Source organism: Cyanistes caeruleus, chromosome 1 (assembly GCF_971803275.1).
Source record: "Cyanistes caeruleus chromosome 1, bCyaCae1.hap1.1, whole genome shotgun sequence".
Lineage (NCBI taxonomy): Eukaryota > Metazoa > Chordata > Aves > Passeriformes > Paridae > Cyanistes > Cyanistes caeruleus.
In genome coordinates, this window is record NC_141701.1 from 95,968,007 (window position 1) to 95,995,343 (window position 27,337).

General features: G+C 38.5%; 1 protein-coding gene across 3 annotated transcripts in view; it reads left to right on the plus strand.

Annotated features, from left to right (window-relative positions):
* Positions 1 to 403: 403 nt before the first annotated feature.
* The window catches only part of SLC9A3 (solute carrier family 9 member A3), a 59,049-nt gene continuing 32,115 nt past the window's right edge, over positions 404 to 27,337 (plus strand). For all 3 annotated transcript variants that reach the window (XM_086843553.1, XM_086843546.1, XM_086843563.1), the window contains exons 1-2: positions 404 to 2,834; positions 3,300 to 3,808. In XM_086843553.1, coding sequence (XP_086699679.1) covers positions 2,818 to 2,834; positions 3,300 to 3,808 — 526 coding nt within the window. In that variant the 5' untranslated portion in view covers positions 404 to 2,817. The remainder of the gene's footprint in view (positions 2,835 to 3,299; positions 3,809 to 27,337) is intronic.

A 27,337-nucleotide genomic window follows, 5' to 3' on the forward strand; every position in this document is an offset into this window, starting at 1 on the left:
TTTAACTTTGTATACCATTGGCTTTATGGCATAAAAATATATACTGGAACTATATTCCATTAAATTCTTAACCTTCTTACACATTTAATAGACATTAATATAAAAAAGTGCATTTTCTTGATGAAAAGCAGGAGTGATAATAAATGATTTATGATGGCATATGTTGCATCAGGAGATTTTTCATGCTTCACTTGCCAATTATTTGCTATTTATTAATTTGTCTTTCCTTTCATGAGAGTTCTCAGTTTGACAGGGACATGTTTCTTAATTTCATATCACCTTAAACAGATTTGTGGCAAATGCTAATATTAAAAGTTAACTGTAGCCTCTACATCTAAATTAGCATAACTGAAATACTGCATGTGCTTTTTGGAGAAAACTGATACAATTTTAGGGATTTTTTTTTTTTTTTTAACTGAAATTGTCTTTTACCTCAGCTTTGAAAAAATGGCCAAGAAGTAATCTTTACAGGACACAGGTCATGTGAAGGGTATATAAGATAATTGTATAGCACTTATACTAAGATACTCATAATTATTTCCTTTAAGCCATTATGTACATGATATTTCCAGAAATTACAATGCTGGAGTTCAGTCAATTGCTAAAGAAAAAAACAAAACAAAACAACTCTCAGGACAGAACACCATTATTTTTCCAGTAAGTAGAAATTTTCCTTGTGCAATCATTCTGGAAGTCAGGAAATATCAGCTGTTGTGTGATACGATATCTTTATTGTAAGCATAATACTCAACCAATGTTTTTTGTTACTGATACAGAGTCAGGTTATAGGCAACCATGTAAGGGTTTCCATGAAGAATATACAAGAAAATGGACTCTGATAATAAATACAAATATGCAAATGTATTCTTATGTAAGTACATATTTTGTACATGAGCTCATGTGTATTCAGTGGACTCTTGGTTTAGCATGTATTGATGTATCTATAGGAGATTCATGATTGTCAGTCCCTTCCTCTGTCCTCTCTGTGTCCTGCTGAAATATTAATGAATTTCACAATTCCCTGATATCTACAGTCATTTGATACCCTGCCAACTTAAAAAAAAAATCCATAAGCAGTCACAAATACACTTTGTACTATCAACTTGCTGTTGTTAAAAGAAATACAGTGTTGGCATTTTAAAAGTGTTGTAAGCCTTGTTTTTAGAAGATGGTACTGACAACTTTTCTTCCCTAGTACTGGATTCCTCCACCAGCAAGCTCAGAGTTGGCATGTAACTTTGGTTACTGTTGTCATGGGTAGAACATTGCCTGCGGGCGATCAGAGGCACGATCTCAACTGCTGCTCCTCCAAGCCTTTGCTTATCTCTAGAAAAGATCCACTGGAGAAGGCTTTCTCATTTTTCTAGCTCTGCTGCAGGTATTCTTGATCTATGACACATTTAATAGTAACCATCTGGACTACATGGCTAGCTTCAGCACTTTTTCTAACCCATTCCCACTAGATTTGGGAAAAATCATGAATATAAGACGGGATACTGGCAGTTGTGGTGCCCTTCTACTAGCTACAGCTGGAATGTTAAATTGTGGTATGAGGATACTTGGAATAGGTTGTTAAGGTAAAAACAGTGCTTGTCCCTAATGAAGTTGGTGGGTCTCCTAATAGTAGCAAACAGAACTCATGTTTATGACTAGGAGCTCCTGCTCTCCACAGGTTCAGCAACAGGTTACACAGGTGATCAGCAGCTACCTACTCCCAACTACAGTTTTCTCTCTCAACTGGCAATCCACAAAATTGTTACTCAGGCATTGGCTACAGCCATTTGTGCAACAGTTACAGAATTTAGGAGCAAGTTCTAAACAACGTTTGGGTGCCCAAGTCACGGTCTGAAAAAGATAAAAATAATGTAGATAGAATTTGCTGTTAGACACTGAAGAATTTTTCTTTGTCTACAATATTTGCTGAATGTGAAGGGGATAGTTTGCTGTCTGTCATGCTTCCTAAAAAGAGTTGCCAATTCTGTCTTCAGATCTGCTCCTACTTAAAAAAATTCCCACATAATTTGCTTTCTCTTAAATAATGAAGAAGGAAATAAAGCCTCCAAGATGTTTCATTGTTTGAAGACAGTTGGTCCAATTTGGGACCTGCACTTGCTTTGGGGTAATAATGACAATAACATTCCATGGAAATTTATAGATTTAATTAACTAGCTAATTGATTCATAGAGTGTCTGTGCAGGATAGATGACGATGAAATAGCATGTAGCTTTTCTCCTTAGTGATTGAAATAATCAAAATAATTTCTCTGTCTTGCAATAACTTTAAAGGAGAGCTTTATCCTGTTCTTTTTTTACCTCCTAAAAAAAACAGCTGTCAGGTTAGGAAAACAAAAAGGTGGTGCTTTTCCACAGAAAGTCACAGAAGGAGCGAACTGAGCACAGATTGTTTTGGAGCACCTGAGAGCGGAGAGGTGCTGCTGCTGCTGCTGAGGTGTGTGGAAGGGCTCCCTCCGCCCTGCCCATCGGGAACAGGACGCTTTTGCCCTTTTCCTGAAGGGTGATGATTATTCTGGGTCCGTCTGCTCGCAGCACCATGGACCCATCATAACACGGACCATCCAGGATAGCAGCCAAATGTTATCGGCAGGAAAACAGGCTTTAGCGGAGAGTAGGACCTCCTAGAAGGTCTCACGGTGTAAGCACTAAAAAATAAAAAGCGCCAGATAGCGTTTTTTATATAGCACATCTTAACAAGGCAGACATAAGTGGAGAGCGGAATGTTGCCTGCTGGCTCCTTTCCCCCGGCACCGTGGGAAGAGGTGCTCTCTGGTGGACAGAGGGAAAAGCTGGTCTGCGAAACATGCTGCTGTGCCCTCGGTGAGCTAGACCGAGCGCAGAAGCGGGCTGGAGGCTGAGGAGAGGAAAAGAGCGCCGTTCCTCTGTGACAGCCCTCAGGGAGAGCGGGGCTGAGGGAGAGAGGCTGACCCAAGAGCATCCACAGCGCCAGAACGGGGACCTGTGGATGTCCCTCGCAGCCGGCTCCCGGGCGGGCGCGGACACCGGGCTCCCCTAGGACATGTCCGCGGGAGCGCCCCGGGGCCGAGCGGGGCAGAGCGGGGCTGAGAGGGGCCGAGAGGGGCCGAGAGGGGCCGAGAGGGGCAGAGCGGGGCCGAGAGGGGCCGAGAGGGGCAGAGCGGGGCAGAGCGGGGCCGAGAGGGGCCGAGAGGGGCAGAGCGGGGCCGAGAGGGGCCGAGCGGGGCCGAGCGGGGCCGAGAGGGGCCGAGAGGGGCCGAGAGGGGCAGAGCGGGGCTGTCGCCGACCCCCGGGCGCTCTGTCACTCAGGGCATCGCCGTCCCCGCACGGCAGCCTCTGCGGGAGCGGCGGGAAGCTCCGCCTCCGCCCGATCGGCAACAGCCTGATAAAGGCAGGTGCGGGAGAGCAGCGGGACCCCAGCTCGAAGCATCTGCTTGTGCACGGAGCCCCTGACCCGGCCTTTGCCGCCCCGGCAAGGCGGCTCCCGCTCCGGGACAGGAGGGGACCCCGCCGGCCGCAGCCGTCGGGCGCGTCCCTGCCGAGGGACAAGGACCTCGCCCCCAAGGACCTCCGAAGAGGCGGGATCTCTCCGGGAAGGGGAAGCAGGATTTTGTTGTGTGGCTTGAAGATGAGGCAGGTATCTGGAGTGGCGCTCCTCCTGGGGCTGATGGCTCTCCCAGCGGCGCTGGGACAGAGAAGCTCGGAAAGCCCTAAATATAGCAACCAAAGCTTTGCCATCGTCTCTTTCAAATGGGATCACGTCAAGGAGCCGTATATCATTGCACTCTGGATACTTGTGGCCAGCTTGGCCAAAATCGGTGAGTCTGGAGTTACACATTAATACGTGTCCTCTCCCTTTCCCTTCCCCCTTGCCCTTCTCCCACCCAACAGGGTGTCTTCACTAAGTGAAGAAAGCTTATCATAGGTCCGCTGACCCGTTTTCAGGGGGTTTATTGTACTCTGTCCTGATTTCATAATACTGCCCTACACGGCGCTTTGCAGGGTGATTTTCACCAGCCTCGAGGGGTTACCTAGTTCATTTTCACCGCCCACGACTGTGGCTTCTGCATCTGACTCCTTGTAAACTCTTGCAATTCCTTGAGACCTTGCATTCCTCTTGCTCCCAGGAAAAAACTTTTTTGCGAAAGTGAAACAGAAATCTGGCCTTATTGCTTACACAATATCTATTCGGGTTTATGATATGCTTTTCTCCTGATTGTTAGCTCTATCAGCTGCTAACATCAAATATAAGCACTGCAAATCGCACATATGAATTTAGCGTTCTCTGCTTTGAAGTGCATTGCTGAATTAGTGAAAGAACATAGTTTAGAGAGAAATCTGACATGTATTATCAGACCATCTGATGTAACTGAAATAAAGATAAGCTTTAGAGCACCCAGAATTTTCTTCAAGAAATTGGAAAAAGTGAAAAGCCAGGAGTTAGCCTAACTTCGGTGTTGTTTAAATGAATTTATATGAATGCTCCAACTCTTGTGTTCTGAACTTTGTGACTTTTCCAAAAGCGATCTTGTATCAATAAAAGTCACCGTTTAATTGGAATGTATTTTACTTGATTGATGCTATTACTTTCAGACCTTTTTGCCTTTGGATCTAAAACCAGACATCCAGTTTGGCTGACACTGTAAATGACAGTTTCATTTAAAATAAATCTTTTCCATAATCAGTCTCATATCAGAAGGTTAGCTGAAAATCCTACTGAAGACTTTCCTGAACTTGCACTGTTAACACTAATTTAGTATACCAGAATCACATTCCATGGATTTTTCATGCTACAGAGAATGAAAGATGCAAAAAGGTATACTTAGGTATATTCTGTCTAGTACATAGGACAAGCATGGTAAGGCCTGGATGGAAAATGCTGCCTCCAAACCCAGAAAAAAAGCACTTTAAAAAGGAGTAGTATGTTAAAAGTTGGGGTGATATTGGACATCATTTTCCAGGAATAGGAAATGGCTCTTGGAATAGCCATCATGGCTTTTACTTGATTAACCACAGCTATATAACTAAACACCTTTATCTGAACCTGTTTGACTACACTATGCCAATAGTTTGTCTGTAGACAGTTGCTGCATTGCCTAGATTACATAAAAGACAATTATGTTTTAATTGACTTTTATTGATGAGTTATAGCAATTAGAAAGCTGGGAAAACCATATACAGGAAACAACTGACAACACTGAGTACCTATAAAATTCTGCTGAATAAAGTAATGAACAGGCTGCTTGTTTGAACCTTCTTTTTGAGACACTCTTCTAAGTAAGTATAGTTAGTAAGGCCTTGTGCTATTTAGGCTTTGCTGTTCTGTACATGTGGCACAGTTGTACAGTGTAATATTAGTGGTGCCCAGCCATATCAGTTTTTGTTCAAAGCCACTGAACCCAAGAACAGGACAGTTAGATTGTACTATATTAAAATTGCAATGGCCTGGATTCAGATTAGTTGAGATTAATATGAGGCATTTTACCATGAAGTCCTTGATATAAACTCTTGATAAAGCACTTAGTGTCAAGAGCTGAGTGATGCTGATTCTGTTTTTAAATTCTTTGTACTTCATTCATAGCTGCACAGAGCATGTCACTTATTAGTAGATCCTACCTGTCATCAGCCCCATCATTTTTCTTCCCCAAAGCTCTCAATCTTTGTTCTTTTCTACCTTCACATGTAATGTATTTTTGATTCTATACTACTCTGGACATGGTTTCTGAAGATGCAATGGATAACTGCTGTCTTACCCTGAGAGCACATGAGTGTGTCTGCTCTCCCCACCAGTCACAAATAACATGCAGAAAAGCAAGAACATACACTCACTGTTCAACAGCTTCTTAATGAAGAAATCATGAAGGTGTTCATGTAAGTCTGTGAGAAAGGGAACTGAGAAAAATAGCTTTTCAGCCTTCTGTCTGCCTTGGTGTGTCAAGGGTTCTGGAAAGTAGGTCAGAAATCTATGAGAAGATTTTGAATTGCAAAAGTCCTATGCTGGATCAGAGAAGGTTTGCATATTCAAAAAGTAGACAGAAAAGAACCAAGAAAGAAAATATAGAACATCTGTCCTTGGGTTTCCTTACTACCTGAAGCAGGTCAATTTTAGTGGAGTGAAAGTGCTGGTTTTGCTGTGAGTTTTTCAGCAGGGGAGGAGCTGCTCTTACACATGCGAGTTCACTTCTCCATGGCTACAGGGATTGGGAGAGTTATTTTACTGATGGATGATAGACAACTGGGTCAGCAGAAAGTGTTCTAGGAATTGCAGCTGATACCTGGGGATAAAGGTGTATGAGAATACTTTGCTTTCTTTTGAATTAGAATAGTGTTAGTGGTTTTGTGTTCATTTGGGTTGTTGTTGTTTTGGGTTTTTTTAGATTTGTTTTGTTTCAATTGTGTGGAAGTTTGTTTTTTTTTGTGAAAAACAAGTTTCAGTTAATGATGTTATATGACTGGGGGAAACATTGTTGTATTAGGAGATTTTTGCAGATTTTGTGGGGCTTGATGTTCATGGTGTGCACAAAGTATCCTGCAACGTAAACTATCGTATGTTAAATCTCATAAATATCCCAAATACAAGAAGATGTGTTTTGGACTTTTGGAGAAGGGAACTGCTCTTTTAGTTTTAGTTTAGTCTAGTTATTGGTTAACTCTAAATACTGCTACAAATGAGACTGTGGAAAACAGCCTTCATACTATTGGCTTTCATGCATTGTAGAAAATAAAAAATTTGTGCCTTCCATTAAACTTCTGATGCATCTTGGTCTACTGTTTTACATAATCTAATTGATCTGACCCTCTTCATTTGAAATATTCCCACTCTTCATTCTTCCACTTCAAGTGGAACATTCTTAAGGTTCACAGTGTTCTACTTTGGCTAGCGATCTTTATTTCCTCTTTTGATAGGCTGTCTTATCACTGCAGAGGAGTATCTTTGTGGGATAGGGCCAATAAACTAGTTTCATTTGTAAATCTAAGCCAGAAAATCCTCTTATCTACATGAAGAAGGTACACGAGGTACAACTGAGAGCCCTCCTAGTGGACTTCACGTGTCCACTTCCTGGTATCTCAGTGCTCCAGATGAAATAAGCAGTACCACTGAAAAAGAATAACCTCTAAATGCATACACGTGTGTATTTATAGCTACAGACAGTACAGACATTTCCTTGCTGTAGCCCTGCAGGTAAAGGATGTACCATTTTTAAACAACATTCTTACACAATATAGTTCTGGTTTTAGATGAAAGACGCTTGTATGCTGACCAGACTCTCACGTTCTTTCTAAGTTCACTTGGCCATGTGTTCTTCTTCTTCACATGTCTGTCACAGATAACATCTTGAAAATAAACTTTGAATAAATAGATGCATAGAAGACACAATATTTTGGCAAGAAAGTCTCTACAGAAAGAGGTAGAAACAGGTGGAAATTCAGAAAACTTTGGAAACAAGTAGAAGAAAGAAAGGAGTAATGAGCTCAGAAGCTAAAAATGGCTAAGAAAATAAATTTTTTAGCACTGAACATTGTGCACAGTTTTTTCTTGAGGGTATTTCTCATGCCATGTCACTGAAAAAAAAAAAAGAAAAAAGTATGCTTTCTACTTGGGGGATGCCTAGTACATGATGCTATACTTGTTCAAAGTTCTAGGAAAGAGAGATTGTATTTATGTTTATTGGAGGCCATGTTGGGGAAATTGTGAAATTCCTTCTTGCAGTTAAAATCCTTTTTTCAACTTTTTTACAGAAGAATAGGTATGTGTCCCAAAGTAGAAAAAAAAAAAAAAAAAAGCCCTACAAAGAAAAGCAGCCTTTCTGCCTGTCTGGCCCCCTGGATTTTCTCAGGGTGTGCAGATAAGCAACTGGAAGAAATGGTGGGAGAGTGAGTAACTATGAACAGGAATGAGGAAGGGTACACAGCCTTTTCATTATCCGAGTCAAACCTCTTGCCAACTGTTTTTGTTGGTATAGGTTATGCTGAGAATGTCACAAAAGCTTTTTTTAGTTTATTTTTTTTTAATTTCTGTGTACTTGCACACAAATTCTAAAGGCTTTTATATAAGAAATTAAAAAGTGGGAGTGAAATCTGAATCCAGGGCAGCTGGTAAATCTGTCTTCAGGAATGCTCTGGAGGAGGGGGAAGAAATGATTCAATAAACAAACGCTTAGAAGAAGGCTGGTGAAGTGTCAGATGGACTTGTTGAGTCCATCAGCTCTTTAGACTCCAGGAGGACAGGAGCTGCAGAGCACAACACATCTCTAAGCTTAGAGATATGGGTCCCCACAAACGCTCTGGTTTCTGCACGCCTGAGCTCCTTCACATTGTCTCAAACTACCCTGAGAAAGGAGCTCTTTAGACTATTTTGTTAACACAAACAATTGCTGCAGAGAATTTTAAGCATGTTAGGGATGGGCTAGGGAAGGAACTGTGAAATGCAGGTCTAACCGCCCATCTAATTTAGACTCCTGCGGCAATATTTTCTTTGAAGAAATCAATAACCCTCCCTCCAAAGCAAACTGTCAAAACAAAAGCCCATTTGACTCCAAAGTTTCTCCTCCTGGCACTCTAGCTACTGGAAAGTGTCAGTTACATAGAGAAAGTGATTTAGGGTATTGTTTTAATAAAATAAAAAATGTGAGACTAGCTCTTCTGTTGGCAATTCTTCAGTAAATGACATGGTTGGAAGAAATGTTGAAGGATGATTCGCAGGACTTTACTGGGCGTATTTAACTGAAAATGGAGTCAAAGATTCAAAGGTGACCATATCACCAGATCCTGCAAAATTTAAGCTACTAGCCTCCTCATGACTGTAGATCTTGTTAAAAGCTACTTTCATTAGCAAGTGATAATATGGAAAAAGTCTTTACATTGTGACTTAAGAAGTCTGGACTTGGCTATCTTCCCCCGTATCTTGACAAAGATAAGAAGGAGAAAATGCTTCTTTTACCTTTATACCGAAGTCAGTAGAAGCTGAAACTGGTTAGCACACTTATAACAGAAGCACATGCATTTCCTCCCCAGATATGCATATAAACTATAAAATTCTGCTGGCAACTGTTACATACTTACAGTGTCTTCATTTCTGTAAGATGCTGTATTTCCTTTTTGCAAAGTGCTGCTTAGAATACCTTCAAGCTAGGAATGTTAATTACTGTAAAATCTCTGTCTTTTAAAGAATTACCTTTTGTATCCAATGTTTTATAAGTTTTTATAATATTTCCAAAACAGACTACTAGCTTTGCATTTCCAATGGTAGGAACAACTGTGTGAGCCATATTTCTATTAAATTTATAATCTGAAAGTGACTGCCTATTCCCACATTTTATTTCCATGTTACTCTTGTGCCTTACTCATCCGTTTCCTGTACATCCTGTCTCCCTGTAACACACAGCTATCTTCTTCCCCCTCCCCCTCCAAGTCTTGCAAGTCTCAAGTCTTAATTATTTAGAGCAGGGAAGAAGATATCAGGATAGTATAATTTGACAAGATTCAGATTACATCCCCTGGCGAATAGCAAATGTACAATGGCAACTTGTGTGAATTACGTAAGAAAACAATGGCATTTTGAGAATGGCCCTGAATTGAATACAGTTCAGGCATGCATACCTAAGGAAGGATCTCTGCCATCAATTACTTCCAGGCACCTGTGTGCAAAGTGCTCAGCGTTCTCTGTAGAACAATGGAATCCTTTTAATACTGTAGTCTTAGGATTGTTGGAAACATTGATTTACTGTCTTCAGAGCTCAAGCCACTTATTACTAAGAATGATCTAAACCCTCGAAGTGACTGTAAACATGTGGTAATGCAGCAGACCACAGCCTCACAAGAAACAAGAGCAAGCAGCAAATCCTTCCAGGTGCATAGAGGTTCTTCAAGTGAAAGGCTCTCAGGTTTATTGTGGACCTTTGCTGTGTTAGAGATGTGTTGAGGCAGGGAAGCTGGTACTGGAAATCCTGAGTTATTACTTTGTTTGACACCTACAACCAGAAGCCTGTCAAAAATCAGTACTTTTACTGCAAGTTTGCTTTAAGAAATACTTGGACTCCAGCTAAAAGAGTTCTTCCCCCACTATTTACCAGAGTTTTAACTGCTCTGAATTAGAGGGGTAGTGCATTACTTAGTTCTTCTGTATCTTTCATATGTCTTTCTCTATCCCAAGATGAAATGTTGAATCCAAAGTTATAGAGGAATATTTCTTATCTGAGTATTTTTTCAGGAAAATGTCTTTGATTTTTCTCTTCTCTCTGCAGCAGTGCAGTTAAACTAATGGCCTGAAGAACTAGAGTCTTTAATTGTTACTTTGTTTGTTGACAAGTGGCAACCATTTAAAACTGGAGACCATTAAAAAAGCCTTGGTAAACCACAGAACATGGTGGATTGGTTGTGTTGCAATATTTTGTTTCCTTTTGTAAAGCAATTTGCAGAATGTTTACCCCTGTGGAAGGAGTGACTTGATACCAATTGGCTGCTATGTAAAGCACTGTAAAGTCATAAATACTGAAACTACGGGCTGACAAGGAAGAGCTGACCAAGATGGAATGCAAGACACCAAGTGGAAACACTTTTAATTAAGGCACGAATATTTAATGTTCATCCATGGAAGAAGAAAACTGGAAGGAAGGTATTCTGAAAGGCCTGCACAATAACAGGGGTTTTAAGTAGTTGGATCTAGAGAGTTTTCTCCTTCCATTAACTGATAATAGAAGCAGTAACTCTGGAGTCACTAAAATGTGTCTAGGAGAGAAGTTCTGTTTTATCTAATGAAAGAAAAAAATGGCTTGCTTTTTGTCAAAGCCAAATGTTAAAATAGCAGTAGTCACACACCAGGAAAGAAAATTTCAGTGTAGATAGTAGACTGATTTTCAAAAACATGTTGGTTATGATCCTTTCTGCTTCAATAGCAATTTTTTAAAAATGGGGAAGAAATCTTTAAACTAGAAGCTTTATGGATTCAGCCATTCATTCCGTTTCATAAGTTGAGCTTTGAGGAAAATATTAAATATTAAGAAACCAGTAAAAGTCTTTAGACAGTGAGACTTCACACTTAAAATCTCCCAGGTGCAAACAGATTGTAAACTGATGGAGAGACATGCTAGCTCCTTTATTAAAATTAATATTATTACATTGGTTTGGTAATATAATAATATTCCAGGGACTAGGTTATACCAGTTAGTATAAGATGGCTTTATGTTAATATTATGTTATGTTAATGTTAGTATTGATACTCTAACAGTTGTACTGGAGGTAGAGTTGTTATGTGGTCATACATAAAATTAATATAGGTCTAGTATGGAGATTATTGCAATTCTACTCCAGTGAAATACCAAAACAGGTGAATATCTACATGTAGATTTTCAGACTTTGGCAGCTTGGACATATGCTTAGGAAATTCAGTTAATAAATTCTACTTTGTGGTTTAAGTGATCAAAATATTCTTTCCAGAATGACTGAAGCAGTCTGTGAATGCTTTCTCTTCTGTCTATGCAGTCTAGAGTTTAAAGTGCTCTAAGACCTGGTTTGAATTAAATACCCAGATTTTCTGCTGAAATATTTCTAGCCCTAAGCTATTATATCCTATATTTCATTCTGGGAATGAATTCGGGGCAGTAGTGAACTGGGGAAAACTGTTGGATACTGGGTGTCCTGTAGCGTTCACATAATCATTAAATAACAGTATCACAGTCTCGTTGAGGTTGGAAGGTGCAACATCTGGTCCTGTGCTCCAGCTCACCCAGGGTGACCTACAGCTCATTGCCCATGATCATGTCCAGGCAACTTTTGGTTATTTTCAAGGATGGAGACTCCACAACACTTCTGGGCAACCTGTGCCAGTGTTTGGCCACCCTCATGCCTCTGCCAAGCTGCTCTCCAGCTGTGTGGCCCCTGCATATGCTGGTGTGGAGGGTTATTCCTCATCAGCTTCAGGACTCTGCACTTCTCTTTGCCAAACTTTACAAGGTTCTGTCAGCTCATTTCTCCAACCAAGGTCCCTCTAGATAGCAGCTCTGCCCTCTGGCCTATCAGTCACTCCTCCCAAATTTGTGCCAAATTGTTGAGGGTTCTCTCTGCCCCATCATTCAGATGATTAATGAAGATGTTAAACAGGACTGGACTCAGCACTGACCCCCGGGGTTCACCTCTAGTTACCAGCCCCCAGCTATACTTTGCACCACTGATCACCGCCCTCAAGGTCTGCCCATTCATCCGGCTTTCAATCCACCCAATTGTCTGCCAATGTCCCCTACAGCAACAGCCTGAGGCTGTTCTGGGAGGCAGTGTCAAAAGCCTTATTGATGGCTCATTACAAACTCGTCAGACACTGCTCTCCCCTCATCTTCCAAGTGCATCACTTCACTGTTATCAGGTTAGTCAAGCACTTTCATGTCGTGACGACTCCTGAGAAATTTCTTGTCCTTCATGTGTCTTTTTACAGAGTTAGTTGCTTTTATCAATTATATCTGCAGAGCCCTGGATTAGCAGTGGTCATACATGAACGGACCTTTATCTACATTTTACCTGGTCAAAGAAAGCAACATTTCCGTATGCAATTGGTACACTTTGGTTAGCTGGTACAAAATTGAACACTACGGAGGAGAGAACAATACAAAGTGGCCATATAGTGGCCAAAATGGTTGTGCCATGATGAATTAAATAAAGGAATGACCAGGTACCGGCATAAAGTTTTTCTCTAAGCCAGGTGCTCTCTTGTCAGAGTGACTTCAATTTTCTGTCATGAATATCTTTCATTCATATGTCACTTACCTTTCTGCCTTCTCTTACCTGATACAGTGGGAGTTTCATCTCTTATTTTAGCCAAAGCTTTCTCCAGGATGAACTGATATTCTAATGAATAGTATCACTTGATAGGAACATGCAGTAAGATCTGTTAACTGGTAGTACCAAGCTCAAGCAGAAGCAAATGAGTCAGCAGGAACATGTGTAAACTCGGAGATGGTGCTCGTAGTGGACCCTATTTCCTACAAATCCCTCTCCTGTGCCCAAGCTGTACACCAGAAAAGCACACCTCTGTGGTTCTCCTCTGTACCAAGCAGCTATTAATTCTGCCTCTTCCACTTGCAACACTGGCAATTTGCAACCTTGTCGCAGTTTGTCCATTTTTAATGGGCTTTTCTCAAGAAGACTGGCTTTGCCCTGTTAAAAAAAGAACCCTGAATTTACTGCCATGATGGTTTTCTATTCCTTCCCAATATGATACTCATTTGGCTACCTTAATTTCACAAAAGACTGAAAACTAACTCTGGATAGGAGGTTATTTCAATTATTGAACTGGTATTTTGTCAAGAAACATTATTGAATTGTAGCTAAAGTTATTTTGAACTCAGTTACTTGCTCAGATCAACTGCTGTGAAATGATCATTAGTGGAGAATGGTGTATTTTTTTTTCTCTAAGTAGAACTACTGCTTAAATGCTGTATTTGTTCTCGTGTTTCTCCCTTGTTTCACTTGCTACCATAGAAGCCATGCAGAAAAGCGATCACAAATAACTTTTTATAGGCAAAAAACTAATTGAAGTTGCACACACAATCTTTCTGGTGTAATGAGCTGAGAAAGATAGTCTACATCTAAAAAAAGGAGCACTTTTGAACAGAGCAGTGCCCTGATTAACAATGAAAAAAGTATCAACAACAATAAAAGGTATGAGAAGAAGGGCAGGATGGAAGTCACAGATGAGGGTGCTGTTACAGAAGCATAAAAACACTGGAATTAGATTGTGAAAGAACAAGAAGAAGAGCAGAAAGAATCTCCATATTTACATTCAAAGCCTAGCAAACACATAAATGTATTAATTTCTCAATTTCTGTTGCTTTGTTATTGTAAAGATAAGCATTTGACTGCCATTAAAGGTTTCCTGTTAAAATATCTTCTAATCATTAAAAAGATTTTGTCATAAACTACTGCCTGACAGATTCTATCAAGATGTCTGTTAATCATAATATCACAAGTTAGCAATGTAAGATTTGTGGCACTTTGCTCTATAGAGCTTCAAGAAGATTGTATTGGCTGTTGGGCAATCTGTCCTCAGGAGGACTCATCCAGTAGCACTCCATGTTATCCTGTGAAGAACAGTGTATCTGCCATACAGGCAGCATTTCTTAGGCAAGAGAAATAGGCAACATCAATATTTTCAGCTCAGGGTCATGCTAAGTATCCCTTCAAATGAGGGAGCCACCCTTCTACCTGCTCCCAGAGATTCTGTAAATCTTCTGGGCTATTGGAAGTTGGACTTGCCAATTGCTGCATGGAGCGAAGTCTTATGATTGAAGGCAAGAATAAAAGATAGTAGTTCACTCTGACCAGATATCTAAGTGGTTGTGTAGCATCTGTAACAGAGACTGAAACATGTACCAGTGAAAACTTACATTGCTTATGCAGTAGAAGTGTCCGGAAAAGGAAGGCTGGTTTTGTTATTTTCTCCTTAACAAAATTTAGGAAAAAAGTCAACACTCCTCCAAAATTTTAGTTAGAAATAAAGTACATAGCAAGTTCAGAAACTTATTTTTTTTTTTTTCACTATGATAAATACAGCACTGAAGTCAGTGAAAAATAAAATTTTGTAATTCACCTTCCCTGTCCCCTGTTCAAGTTAATTCAATTTTCAGGCATTCTCTGATCTGAGGGTGAGGTTATTACAATTTACATGAACTTAAAAAAAAAAAGACTGTCACATTTACCATGGGCTTAGGGAGAGAAGCAATTCCTTAGTACATAATACATTAATCTTATTTGAACCTTATGTTCCCTAGCCTTTCAGTAAACAGAAGAACATCTTGTTTTCATGTCTTGAATACTTGTACTGAAGAAAACAGTAATTAAGGGAAAAGCAAATTTTTTTTTTTAAACCAAAATTATTACTTTTGAGCACTTAATAAAGCATCTTAATTCTTCAGCCTTTCTTAAGGAATACAGGACAGCTGACCTTACTAAAAACCATAATTTCTAAGGCATGTTCACTTGAATAGTGCTGTTTGGTGTTTGAAAGTATGAGGATGTAAAAACAGCAGGAGGAAGTATGAAGTTTCCTTCTGTTTATTGTGATTTATGAGTAAAGATTAAAAGCATTCCAAGATAAACCTGCCACTGCAAGTGGAAATTCAGCTTGTGTGTGGCTACTGAAGTGCTTGTGTCAGGAAAGACCTATGCAAATGTAAAGGATAATGCTTATATTTTCCTTTTGCTGCCTGGTGTAGCACGTGTTGTCTGTTGCATTTTGGAGGACCCCAGTGTGTTGAAAGTCAGTAGAATCTTGTTGATATTCCCTCATGTGATAAATGCTTTCCTATTACAGGGAGGCTAAGAAGTACTACTGGCAATGGTAGGGTTTCTGCTGTAGTGCCTAAAACACAGAACCTAGGATGTGCTTCTGTACCCCTCAAGGAATTTTCTGGGGAGGGTGGGAGGATTCCCACTCTGGGTTGGGTTGTGAGGCAGAGGGGGATCAGGCAGGGTATTGTATTTCCAAGGGTTTTCTGTGAGGGGTGGACAATAATGTGTGAATCAGTCACCTTTTTTCTTGTACTGCTCTGGCATTGGTATTGCTCCTTGTTTTATTTTATTGTTTCCTCCTGGGCTGCATCAAAAGCAACAGGGCCAGCAGGTCAAAGTGGGGTGATTCTCCCTCTGCCCCTCTGTTGGAACAGGTCCAGAGGAGGCCACCAAGATGACCAGTGGGTTGGAGCACCTCTCCTAAGACAAGCTGAGAGCATTCAGGTTGTTCTGTTGGAGAAGGCTCTGGGGAGTCCACATTGTTGTCTTTCAGTACTTAAAGGATGCCTGTAACAAAGACAGGATGGACTTTTTAGCATAGGGCTAATGGTTGTGAAGTAAAAGATTCAGGCTATAGAGAAGGAAGAAATTTTTTTGTGATGGAAGTGGTGAAACACTGGAGCAGGTTGCCCAGAGAGGCAATAAATGCACACTCTCTGGAAATACTCAAAGCCAGGTTGGATGGATCTTTCAGCAACCTGGTCTAGTTGAAGACAACCCTGCTCATTGCAGGGGTATTGGAGTAGATGATCTTCAAAGGTTTCTTCAAACCCTAACTACTTTAGGATTCAACTGAACTTTAATTCACCTTCTACTACCAGCTATATGTGTTAATAAAAGTAAAAAAGAGGCACTACTGTGGATAGTTTAGTAATATTTGATTAATACTGAATTCTTATTGCTCCCAAAGTTTAATTTTTGCACAGATATTTTTAAGAATATATGCAAAATATTTTTCCCATGTTGGAAGGGATTTGACTATATAATACACATTCTTGAACAAAGAAAAGAATCCTACGTTGATACGACTATATACTTTATATCTTACAATGGAACCATGCTTAGGCTATGTATGTGGCATTCTGGGATGTTTTTTACTTAGGAAGGGATTTGTGTCTGGTTTCTACCTTTCTTTTTTCTTGAAATAAATAGTCATCTTAAGTACCCAAAATGTCTGAGTTGTGAGCTGGGCTTCAAATACAGCTTTAACCAGTTGTTTTGTTCCCTTCCTTTTTATTTCTCCATTGTGGAAAATAATGTTAAACTCTTTGTGAACTTCTTTTCACACATTATCCTTTCTCATTTTGCCTGTGCACGCATTACAAAACACAAATGCAAACTGGAAAAAACAGCAGTCTTATCACCTTGCTGCTGAAGGCATTTCAAAACATCACAGCTATTTTCATGTGCTACATTTTGCAGTATAAGGACACTAATTAAACTACAATTCTTCCTGCTGCTACCATCGTGTACATCACCTCTCAAATGAGATAATGAAGGTATGAGAGTTAATGTGTTACTTAACTGGAGAAGCTGTAGGGACAAAAATCAAAAGTCATGCTAAAGCACATTGAATGATAGCAGTATCTCAGAGCCATTTGCAGGAAAAAATTAGAGTGATATAAACTAAAATGCACCTTGCTCTTAAGACTAAGAAAAAATAAACCACATATCTGGATTTCTGAGCAAATTTACTTTATTATGGTCAGAAATGAGTGCATGTCAGACAAAGCATGTCACATCTTCTGTTTTCTGCTGCCTAACCCAGAAACTTACAGGCTTGATTGGTGAAAATGCTATTTTCTTAACAGATAGAATACTCTGTAACTATTGTAACATGAGAACTGTTGCCTCTTTCTTTCCCACATATCACCTTGCTCAGTTCTTTACCACATTCTTTCTAACTAGAACTACTAATGTTAAAAGAGCTATGGTGTCATTAAGTAAATTCCATAATGTATTCTCCATAATAGTATATGGAGAAACAGGTAAATGACAAGTTATGTCTACAGCATTCTTAAAGACAGAAGTTTTTACTTGCTTCTCCATTTTCTGACAAAGCTCTGGGATCACAAACCACTCACTGAGATGCTTCCACAGCTCTATAAAATTAGAGAATCATGGAATCATGGAATGGTTTTGAAGGAGCCTTAAAGATCATCTTCTCCCAATTCTCCTGCATGGGCAAGCACATCTTCCCCTAGACCAGGTTACCCACAGCCCCATCCAACCTGGTCTTGAACACCTCTAGGGATCAGAAGTCCACAGCCTCTCTGGAAACTTGTTCCAGTGCCTCACCACCCTTACAACAAAGAATTTCCTTCTAGTACCTACCCTCCTCAGCCTCATTTTCCCCTTGTCTTTTTACCATGTGTCCATGGGAAAAGTTCCTCTCCAGCCTTCTTGCAGTCCCTCTTTAGGTACTGGATGGTGCTATAAGGTCTCCCTGGAGCCTTCTCTTCTCCAGGCTGAACAATTCCAACTCTCACATTCTGTCCTCATAGCAGAGGTTCTCCAGCCCTATGATCAACTTAGTTGCCTCTGCTGGACCAGTTCCAACAGGTCCATGACTTTGCTTTGCTGGGGACCTCAGAGCTGGATACAAAACTCCAGGTGGAGTCTCACCAGAGCAGTGAAGGGGCAGAATGCCCTCCCTTGCCCTGCTGCCCACGCTGATTTGGATGCAGCCTGGGATACAAGTGGATTTCCAGGCTGAGCACATACTGCTGAATTGTGTTGGGCTTGGGAACAGACTTCATCTGTTGTTATTCTGGACACTTTATGTCAATATGGAGTGTTTCTCTTAAAAGTATTTCTAACTTTTTGCTCAAAAATCTCACCCAGAAAATCTGAGATGACCAAATTTCTAGCACATATAAACAATATATTTAAGTTTCTGAAATTATGCGTAAGAGCTGTAGTCCACCATGAAACTCTTCTCTTATCAAGCTGGGGACTGTCTCCTCCAACATATGACTGGCAAAACTTGGAAGCTTTTGAGGGGGTGCATTTACTTTCAATGGAAACTAGCCTGACATAATTTGTTAATTCTATCAAATTGAATATATTTTCAGTTTTAAGCAAGAGCTACTTGACATATCTGTGTTTGTTTGGGCTTATTTATTTGTCTGTGGGCATTGCTAATGAATTTGAACACCCTAAATGCTTATTTAATTTACTGCTGTAATCAGGAATTCTTCCATTATAATTCCATGGTATTCCACTTGCATTAATTGAAGTCTTACCGGGGTGGAATGTCAGGGGCAGGAATCAAGTCAGTCTGCCAGTGCCTGAAAAAAAGTGCTTTCCTACCCCATGACTTGGAGCACCCTTCACAGCTATTTGCCCTAGCCCTTAGGGTTTAATTATGTCCCTCATGCCTTTCCTAGCAGCAACAATCCTTACTTGCTGGAAGCAGTACAGGGGGAACTACCATATAAGGATGTTTTCAAAGTTTCAGGTTACTATTTGTATTCATTAAATTATTTCTTCCTCATCTTCTTTTTCTTCATGTACAGTAGACCTCCACGAGGGAGAACTAGTTCTGGTTTTTTTTTTTAGGCTTTGGTAATTCCTTACACAATTTATCACACAACAGAACAACTGCTTCTATATATTACAAGTAAGCCATTTCCATGCAGTTTTTTATCTGTATGAGCAGATGCCGAAACATTCCCATAGGATGTCTTTGTTTCAATTAATTTATCATATTAAAATGGAGGTTAAAAGGAAAAAAAAAATCTAAAATTCATACTTTGAAACTCAATTCTTGGCATTTCTTTATTTAATCCATGTTACTGGAAAATACTTTGGTATTTTAAAAATAAAAAAATGCTTTCACTATCCATCAATAACTTTCAGTGAATCTTTGAAGACAATTTTAAAGCTGGAGCAGTTGCAATATATTGCAACTTAATTTTAATACCTTTTCATAACAAGTGAAGCAGTTTTATGATTCTTTTACTGTCCTGTTTTATATCCTCTACTATACTTCAAGGTGTTTCTAATGTGTACTTTGCTCTCATTTTGAAATATTATTTTTGACTGTTCCCATTTTTCTTTCAGTGCCGTTCAGTTCCATAAGGGCCAATGCTACCACACTTGCACTGCAGTGGGACTGCTCCTTCAAAAAAGAACTATTTGGCATAATTATGATAAACTGTGCCTGACTGTTTAAACTTCATTATGTTCTAAGTGCTTATAGAGGTAATAGTTGCTTACTCACACACTTCTTTGAATTTGACTTGAGGCTATCTTATTATGTTATGACCTATCAGCCAGGAACCTTGACCTGTATGTTGGTTACATTTTTAATTGCTAACATATTTTGTTAATTGTTCACCTACAGAGAACAGCTACCTCAAATCTCCTCCTTAATGACCTCATTACAATGCTGTATGCTTTGTAAATGGTGACCATTACTTGTGTGACAAATAAAGAAAGCTTTCTGGAGCTGGATTAAACCAAACTCAAACCAGTCCTTCCATATGAAGGACTTTTGTGCTTTGATTAGGAAAAATATGTCCAAGATTAAGTATAAATAATATTAATAGGCATGCTCATGTAGTATATTTTAAGGCAGTATCAAGATGCAATACCAAAAGAGGCTTTTACTACCTCTTGAAAAATATATGTATATTACATTTCTGAGTTTCTTCAGATATAAAATAACTCCAAGTTTTTTTCAATAAATCTCTAATTTTTTTCCTAGATTGGGAAAAAAACATAATGTACTGATTAATAAAATAATTTCATGTTTGTCTAAGGATTATTGATAGAACAAATTCTTAAAATCAGTTTTCTTAAGAGATTTTTGCCTGTTGTATATAAACAATTCAAAATGGCAACATTGATTCTCAACACTTGTTTTGTCGTAGCAAGGTCCACAGAACAGAATCCAAAGGACTATAAAATATGCTGTCAGTCCAGCGAGCAGGAAAGAACTGAACACACTTTGTTGATAAAGATTAGAAAGGCAAATATAGATAATAATGATCAGCTTCAGTTCTGATGAGTCTGCCCAAACACTTCCTGGACAGACTAGAAATGCAGTTCCCTAATGCCTTGAATCCTTGCTTCAACCGAACCACTCTTAGAACACAATGGAAGATTTTTTTTTCCTTTGATTTAAGCCTAAATTAATCTGCAAATAAGACAGGGTAAAATAGTTTCTGTGTGGATAAAGAAGAGATGAGATAAAAGTATGAAACTATAAGAGGATTATTTTTCAGTCACAGGAAACTAGAGTTTAGTTTTTGGACTGGTATTATGTAGGGCTTTGGTTTTACTCTTTTTTGTTATTTACCACTGCACAGGGGTGGGCCTTCCTACTGAAGGTTTCTGATGACACATTTCTGCAGGCATTATCAGCATTCATGTAGATTTGGCTATTGTACAAGGAAAAACATATAATCCTGAGTACTAGGAGAAGGGATGTAATACAGTAATAGCAAGGGCAGTTTCACTCACAGGAATTGACATGAGAATGGGAAGGGGAAGAGAGGTGCATCTGAAGAAAGTGAATACAGGGTGACTGTGAGTCACCAGTGTGATGAAGAATCCAGCATGTAGCTGAACTATAGACTGTGATAGGAAATTATTAATGCTGTTGGACCCACTTCTACTATGACTCATGCAGAATGCAGTCTATATTTCTGATGCCTCTGAATCCACAAAGGTGAACTCTGAGTGAAATAGAGCTGAAGACTGAAAAGAAGTAGTTTACTTTAATAAACCAGAGACAAGCAACAAAAAGACAGTATATTTTTCTCTACTTATATACTAGGAAATGAAAGAATTAATATTAGGGCAAACCAGCCATTTAAGAAAATCAATATCACTCCCATAAAGGAAAATGGACATTAAACAGCTATGAACAAGTTCAGGCCAGAAATCAGAATGAAGTCTCTAATTGTGACGAGGGCTAGTGGTGTACCTTCACATAGACTTAGCTGGAGCAATAATCCTCCGAAATGAAAATAATTAACTATGGTGGTGTGATTATGAAGGTCTGGATAAATAGCCAAATAGCCCTTCTAGTGCTTATGGTCCTTGATAAGAATTCCCAGTTATTCTACACAGGCTACATAAACAGCTGCAATTTGTTGAAAGGTGTGCCTGTGGCTATACAGGCAAGAAGTGCTGTCAGCTAAAGTAAGAAACTCGGGAAATGAAGTCATGAAAGACAAAGAAATCCAGTGCAACTGAGGCCAATGCACTGAAGGATGCAAAACTGCTGCATCTGTGAAAATAATAAAAATTACAAGGATAGAGAAATCAAGTATAGCATGTGTAGGAGGTTTATTGGGGAAGTAGTAGGTGGGCATGACTGCTGAGAAGAAAAGGGAGCCATAATAAAATGTAAGAGAATTATAAACAAGTAAAACTTCATTAAACAGGAAATCATATCAAAACCCTTCTCTTAGTAAAGAGTGAAGTAAGTAGAGATTAGATTTACCAGCAAAACTTCTGGAGAAATTTGAAATTAAAGTGGTAGATGTATAAATAAATTTTTCCAATAAACAGAAGACAACTGTAGTATTGAAGAGAACTACTTATAGAAACCCCCCCACATGATTAAAAAGGGAAACACTAACAGTCATTATTTATTGTTAAGCAATTGTCTAAACCATTGCAATGGGGAAGTTTGCTAAGGTTTTTGTGCTGTCCATTTTATAAGAAAAATTCACTGTTAGACTGGACTGGGTGATGTGCAAACTGGGACTGACATATACTGCCCTCAGTATCATGAGAGGTCCACAGCACACACCACAGGAAACCAGTTAAGATCAGTGATTATATGAGGCTCTTGATAAACCAAGAGTGAGAAGTAATTATAAAACAGTGACTGCTCATCTTCTTTTTAGATGATCAGGGCTCCTACTTACACATCTTAATGGGAAACAATCCTAATCTAATCTAATCTAATCTAATCTAATCTAATCTAATCTAATCTAATCTAATCTAATCTAATCTACATTAGTCTTTTAAAGTAGTTTATAGATTGAAAAAAACACAAACAGGGGAAAAATAATAGAAAATATACAATTGTCTTTGTTCCAGCATCTACACAGAGTTCCTACACCATGAATGCTGCAATCTCTTGCAGGGGTTTATATGTATAAGCCATACATATTTCTACAGCTCTGCTGCTTCTTTCTTGGTATGGAAGATGCAGCTGGTTAATCTGAGCTGTGACCCTGCAACTGAAGTGTGGGGCTATGGAGGAAGAGAGTGCCCAGGGATCCATGCCTTTTTGGCACGGGAAAGCAAAATGATCCTTTTTTGAAAATGCATGCTCTGAATTATATTTTAGAGGGTTTGGACATGTCTTAGGTAGACCAACATAATAGCAATGGATCAGGGCTTTCCAGAGTTATTAATATTAGTTTTTTGAACTACATTACTGACCACCTACAGCTGATACAATTTAGGTCACAAACTGGTATTTGACTATACTTTGAACTATTATACAGGCAAGATAAAGCAGATTTTTTTCCCAAGTATGCTATAGGAAATTTTTTTTTTTTCCTTTTTTTTTAATTTTTTTTTTTATTATATAATAACATGTATCTGCAGAGGACACCACTGAAAAAATTGCAAAAAGGGTAGAACTAAGCAGTTTTTGAATTGCTTTGAATTATAATTCCATTATAATGCTAAGGAGAACATGAACAGGTAGATAAGGTAAGATACAAGAATTTCATGCTTGCCAGTCATCAGCTACTGGAAGATGTTTAGTAGAGAGAGTTCCCTTTGGGCAGAATATTCTTCTCTGTAATTTATTATGCCTTCTCTTAAGAAGTCTCTTTGTTGTGCTATTAAAAAAATCTGGTTGTGTGCAGCCTTGGAGATACTGTTATTTGCATCTCTGAAAAGTAAAAAAGCACAAAGAAGCTTGCAGTGTTTTGCTCTCACTTTGGTCAATGGCAAGGGTTTCCACCAGCTACAGAGATTCAAGTCTTGGAGCTCCAATTAGAAGCACCCATGGCTTGATGAAGCGTGATAACTTCAACTTTATAAGTGAAAATAAAAAGTCAGAACTGGAAAACAGACTGAAAAGGTAGTGTCACTGCATATTTGAACCACTAGTAAAAATGCACATGGGAGACCTCACACCTGCCACTAACCCTGATAGGAGGAGCTTAGAAATGTTTGTAGATTCGTATCTATGTTTTCACGGAAACTATGGGAATGATAAGGCTGATCATATTTTAATTTTCTAAATTATTTTATGAGTCCTTGGATTTTATCCAAAAATACATGGAAAAAAATCAGCAGAGAATTATCACCATTATTATAGGTCAATTCTTGATTTCTCTGGATGACACGTGGACTGTGCACGTGCAGTGAGTTTTGTGCTTGACTGGAACAGTAATACTAGCTGCAAAAATATTATCACTGTTTTCAGAGACTTGATTTTACACTATCAAAGTTAATGGAAATTTAGTGATTCATTTGAAATAGTGTTGAAATGACTGCATAAATCCTGAAATTTAGCGGTATTTTAAATAGGTAGTTTAAAATTTTTGATTTTACAGTGCTGTATTTTCAAAAGATTGTAAATCTATCTTGAATTGTTAATTTAATCTGGAAATACTGCAAAAAATTCTAGATCTAAGGTATTAAAATATTTCCTTTGATAAGGAAAAACCAGTATTGATTAAAAATAGGTTTTGTTAGAGATAATTAAAAAAAAAGAAAACCCTACTTCAAAAATTTCTTTTTAGTTGTCTACAAATATTACAACTTGAAAATGAATTGTACAGTATCTCTCTTTTATTATTTTTAAATTATTTTTTCTTTCTTTTAACCAGTCTTTCTGTCTTCATTTCTATGAGCAAGTGAGAAAAAGCTTATTCTGTTGAATCACATCTTCCAAAGCAGTTACAGATGGCCTTAGAAAGCAAGAGATAATTCATTGAATGCTGTAAATTCCACCAAAGGATTTAATCTCAGTTACTGCATGTATAAAAGGCCATAAATCCCAATTTATTTCTTAAAGTATGTTTAATTCTTTGAGTCAAAAGAAAGTGGTTCCAGCCACCACATCATAGATTGCTAATTTGTTTTGTCTTTCTCATCAGATAGTTTAAATGCAACAGTCCCTTTTCCTGGATGTCAAAGGAAGCATCTGAAAAAAATCACAGGATGTTTATACTGTGCAACTGTTTCTTAATTCTGTAGAAAGCTTTTAATTTGGTGATGCTCAGCTTGAATTTAAACACAGTTTAGCCAGCAGCCAGTCTAACCTGCTCTCAAACCAGGATGATGGCTCTGCTGATTGTTTCCATGTTTAGCATGTAATGGAAGAGAGGCATATGTTTAACTTTTTCGTCAATATTGTATCTAGACTTGAGTAGAAGAATTCCAAATGCTAAATGTTAAAAAATTGAATGTTAAAATTTATAGATCACAAAATTGTTCTGTGCACAGCTATTTCTTTTATGCTGTGAATTGTCTACAGGTGTTCTTCCTTTACCCTTCCCCTCTCCTCATTAAAATGTATTAATGTACTTTTCCTTATTAACAGCAGTGAAAGTAGACAATTTAATTTCTGGGTCCATCACAGAGTAATTTATCTGAGCAGCATGCTATCCTCCTTCCTCATAGCCGAAATTTCTTTCACATCAGAATCAAACTAAACTCCTCGTCCATTAAGAGTTTACAAACCTTGCTGGATTGCATTTTGCTCCTCAGTCAGGTGAAACACCTCGTTATGCTAAACATTTAGGTGTAATTAAAGCTTCCAGTTCGACTTTGTCATGGGGATACAATTCATTTTGTGGGATAGTTTTTGGATCTCTTTTAGACAAGTAAAGGCAAACTTTATGAAATGGAAGTGTTATCATTATGTGAGTAAATAATACTCCCAAAATATATCGGAGACATTGCTTCAGAATAATGAATTACAAAAATAAACATTAAGGGGTGAATTTGGAATTAAACTATCTCTATCAAATTCCACAAATGTAATAACTACTCATAATGTATGATCTTGATCAAATAAATTTTATACACATAGCCAGAAAAAAAGAAATCTCTGTAGGTGCAAATAGGAGTTCAAACATTAATCTAAGATCCAACTGCATCTAAGTCCAAAGCTATTTTACTGAATTTCATCAGTTGTGGTATTTTCCTTTTACACAGTTCTATGCTTATAGACATATTTCTGTTAATCATATAGCATACTATCTACCTGAAGAGTTAGCCAGGAAGTTCTCTGAAAACAAATACAGTCAGGTTTTCAGATTTGATTGGGCCAAATATGAAAATTAAGAGGCTTTTCTATAGAAGCTCCATTTGTGCAATAACTTTCCTGTCCATGGCCTGCATCCTTAAACTAACAGAGTAGAAGAATTTATTGCTGATAGTATTAGAATCTGATACAGATAACCAATGGGTTGGAGTTAAAGAGGACAGAGACAGATAAGACAGAGCTGATTCACTGGGAAAATGTGACTTTTAGGAGGAGACAATGTTATAATGAAAATCAGATTGACTTCCCAGAATTCAAAGGTGGTTTTGGTTGCAAAGGGGAGAATTCTACAGAATATGAAATTTTAGCTGGGCATTGGTTTTTTTTTAATAAATACCTGGTTTTGAAATGTCTTCACAGGTTCATTTAAAATTTTTAACTTTAACTTCTTGTAGTCATGCCTTATCTTCTAATGTAAGAGTAGGAAAAACAGACTTTGGTTAGTAAGACTAGCTCAGCAACATTCATTTTCAGGGATAAGGAGATAATCCCCTTTTCTGTGATAAATTAGTTGATAATTCACTGGCTGGAAATTCAAGGAATCAAGAATGACTAGTAGGAAAGACTTTTGAGAAGCTAAATGCCACAATTTGTACACATGGAGTAGTAGCTAGTTTATCTCTCTTCTTTTTTTAATGCAAGCCCAAGGGATTTTATAACAAAGAGAGGAAACTAACAGAAAAAACAGAGTGTTTGTTTCTGTGAAGTGTTATTAATTTCTTGATTACATGACAATGATGACATAGAAAGCTGGCATGGTATAGTCAGCTTCACTGAATTCAGTTCACTTTCATGTCTGATTGCTTTTGTATGAATCCGACTTTTTGGCTGTGTTCTAAAATGTTTTCAAGTCTTTTCTGCAAACAGTCAGGAACATCTACATTCACGCTCATTATTAGCATAGGAAGGCTGTGGTCACTTTTCCTTTCATGTTTTCTATTCTGATGAGACCATGAAGGTTCTATAGCTTAAGGAACCACATTTTTGTGGGGCTGCTGTAATGATGGATGGTGCCTGTGCAGATGCAGCCAAGGCAAAAGCCGACAGTTCAGGAGTGGGGACCTTAAAACACTCTAAAAGGTAACTAGTAAATGTTTGACAAGGACAAATACTTGGATGGGAAGAAAAACAATAGTCTTTCAGTAAAGTAACCTGGGTCTAAGATCTCTCTGCATGGTCACAGGATTCTTCCACTGTGACTTAAGAGTCTGGAATAATGACGTGCTCTTTCTTGTCCAAGCTAGTTCTGAGCTAAATTGTGTTACCATTGTAACAGCTTCAACACAGCTGATGTTCAAAACAGGAGAAGCTTGGTGGTTTTTATTGAAATTTTCTTCCTGAACTCTAACTCACATTTTCAACACAAAGCTATATAAGTAAAACCACATTTAATGGGTCAGTTTCACAAAGTACCAGGGTTCAGGCCATCTGGGACCTATCATTACTTAAGATAAACTGAAGGACAAGCTTACAGAAACCCCAAGAATGTCAATTAAACCACCTGTCCTTACTTACTATCAAACACTTCAGCCTCTTTTTCCTATTTTATGTTCCATCTTTCTTTGTAGACTTGACTTCTCTCTGTTCTTCTCTCTGCTCTTTTATTTTCTTTTACCTGACCCCTAACAAATGCACTATAAATATATGTTGCCATATGTATTTGCAGTCCTAGTTATATTTCTGTCATCTTGAGCAGTCTGTTTTTTCTGTCTGGTTGTGCCATCTCTCTGTCTCTTTACATTTGCTCATGGCACTCAGTAATTTTCCCTCCTTTTAATTACTGTCTAGTTTAACAGTTTGACCACTGCAC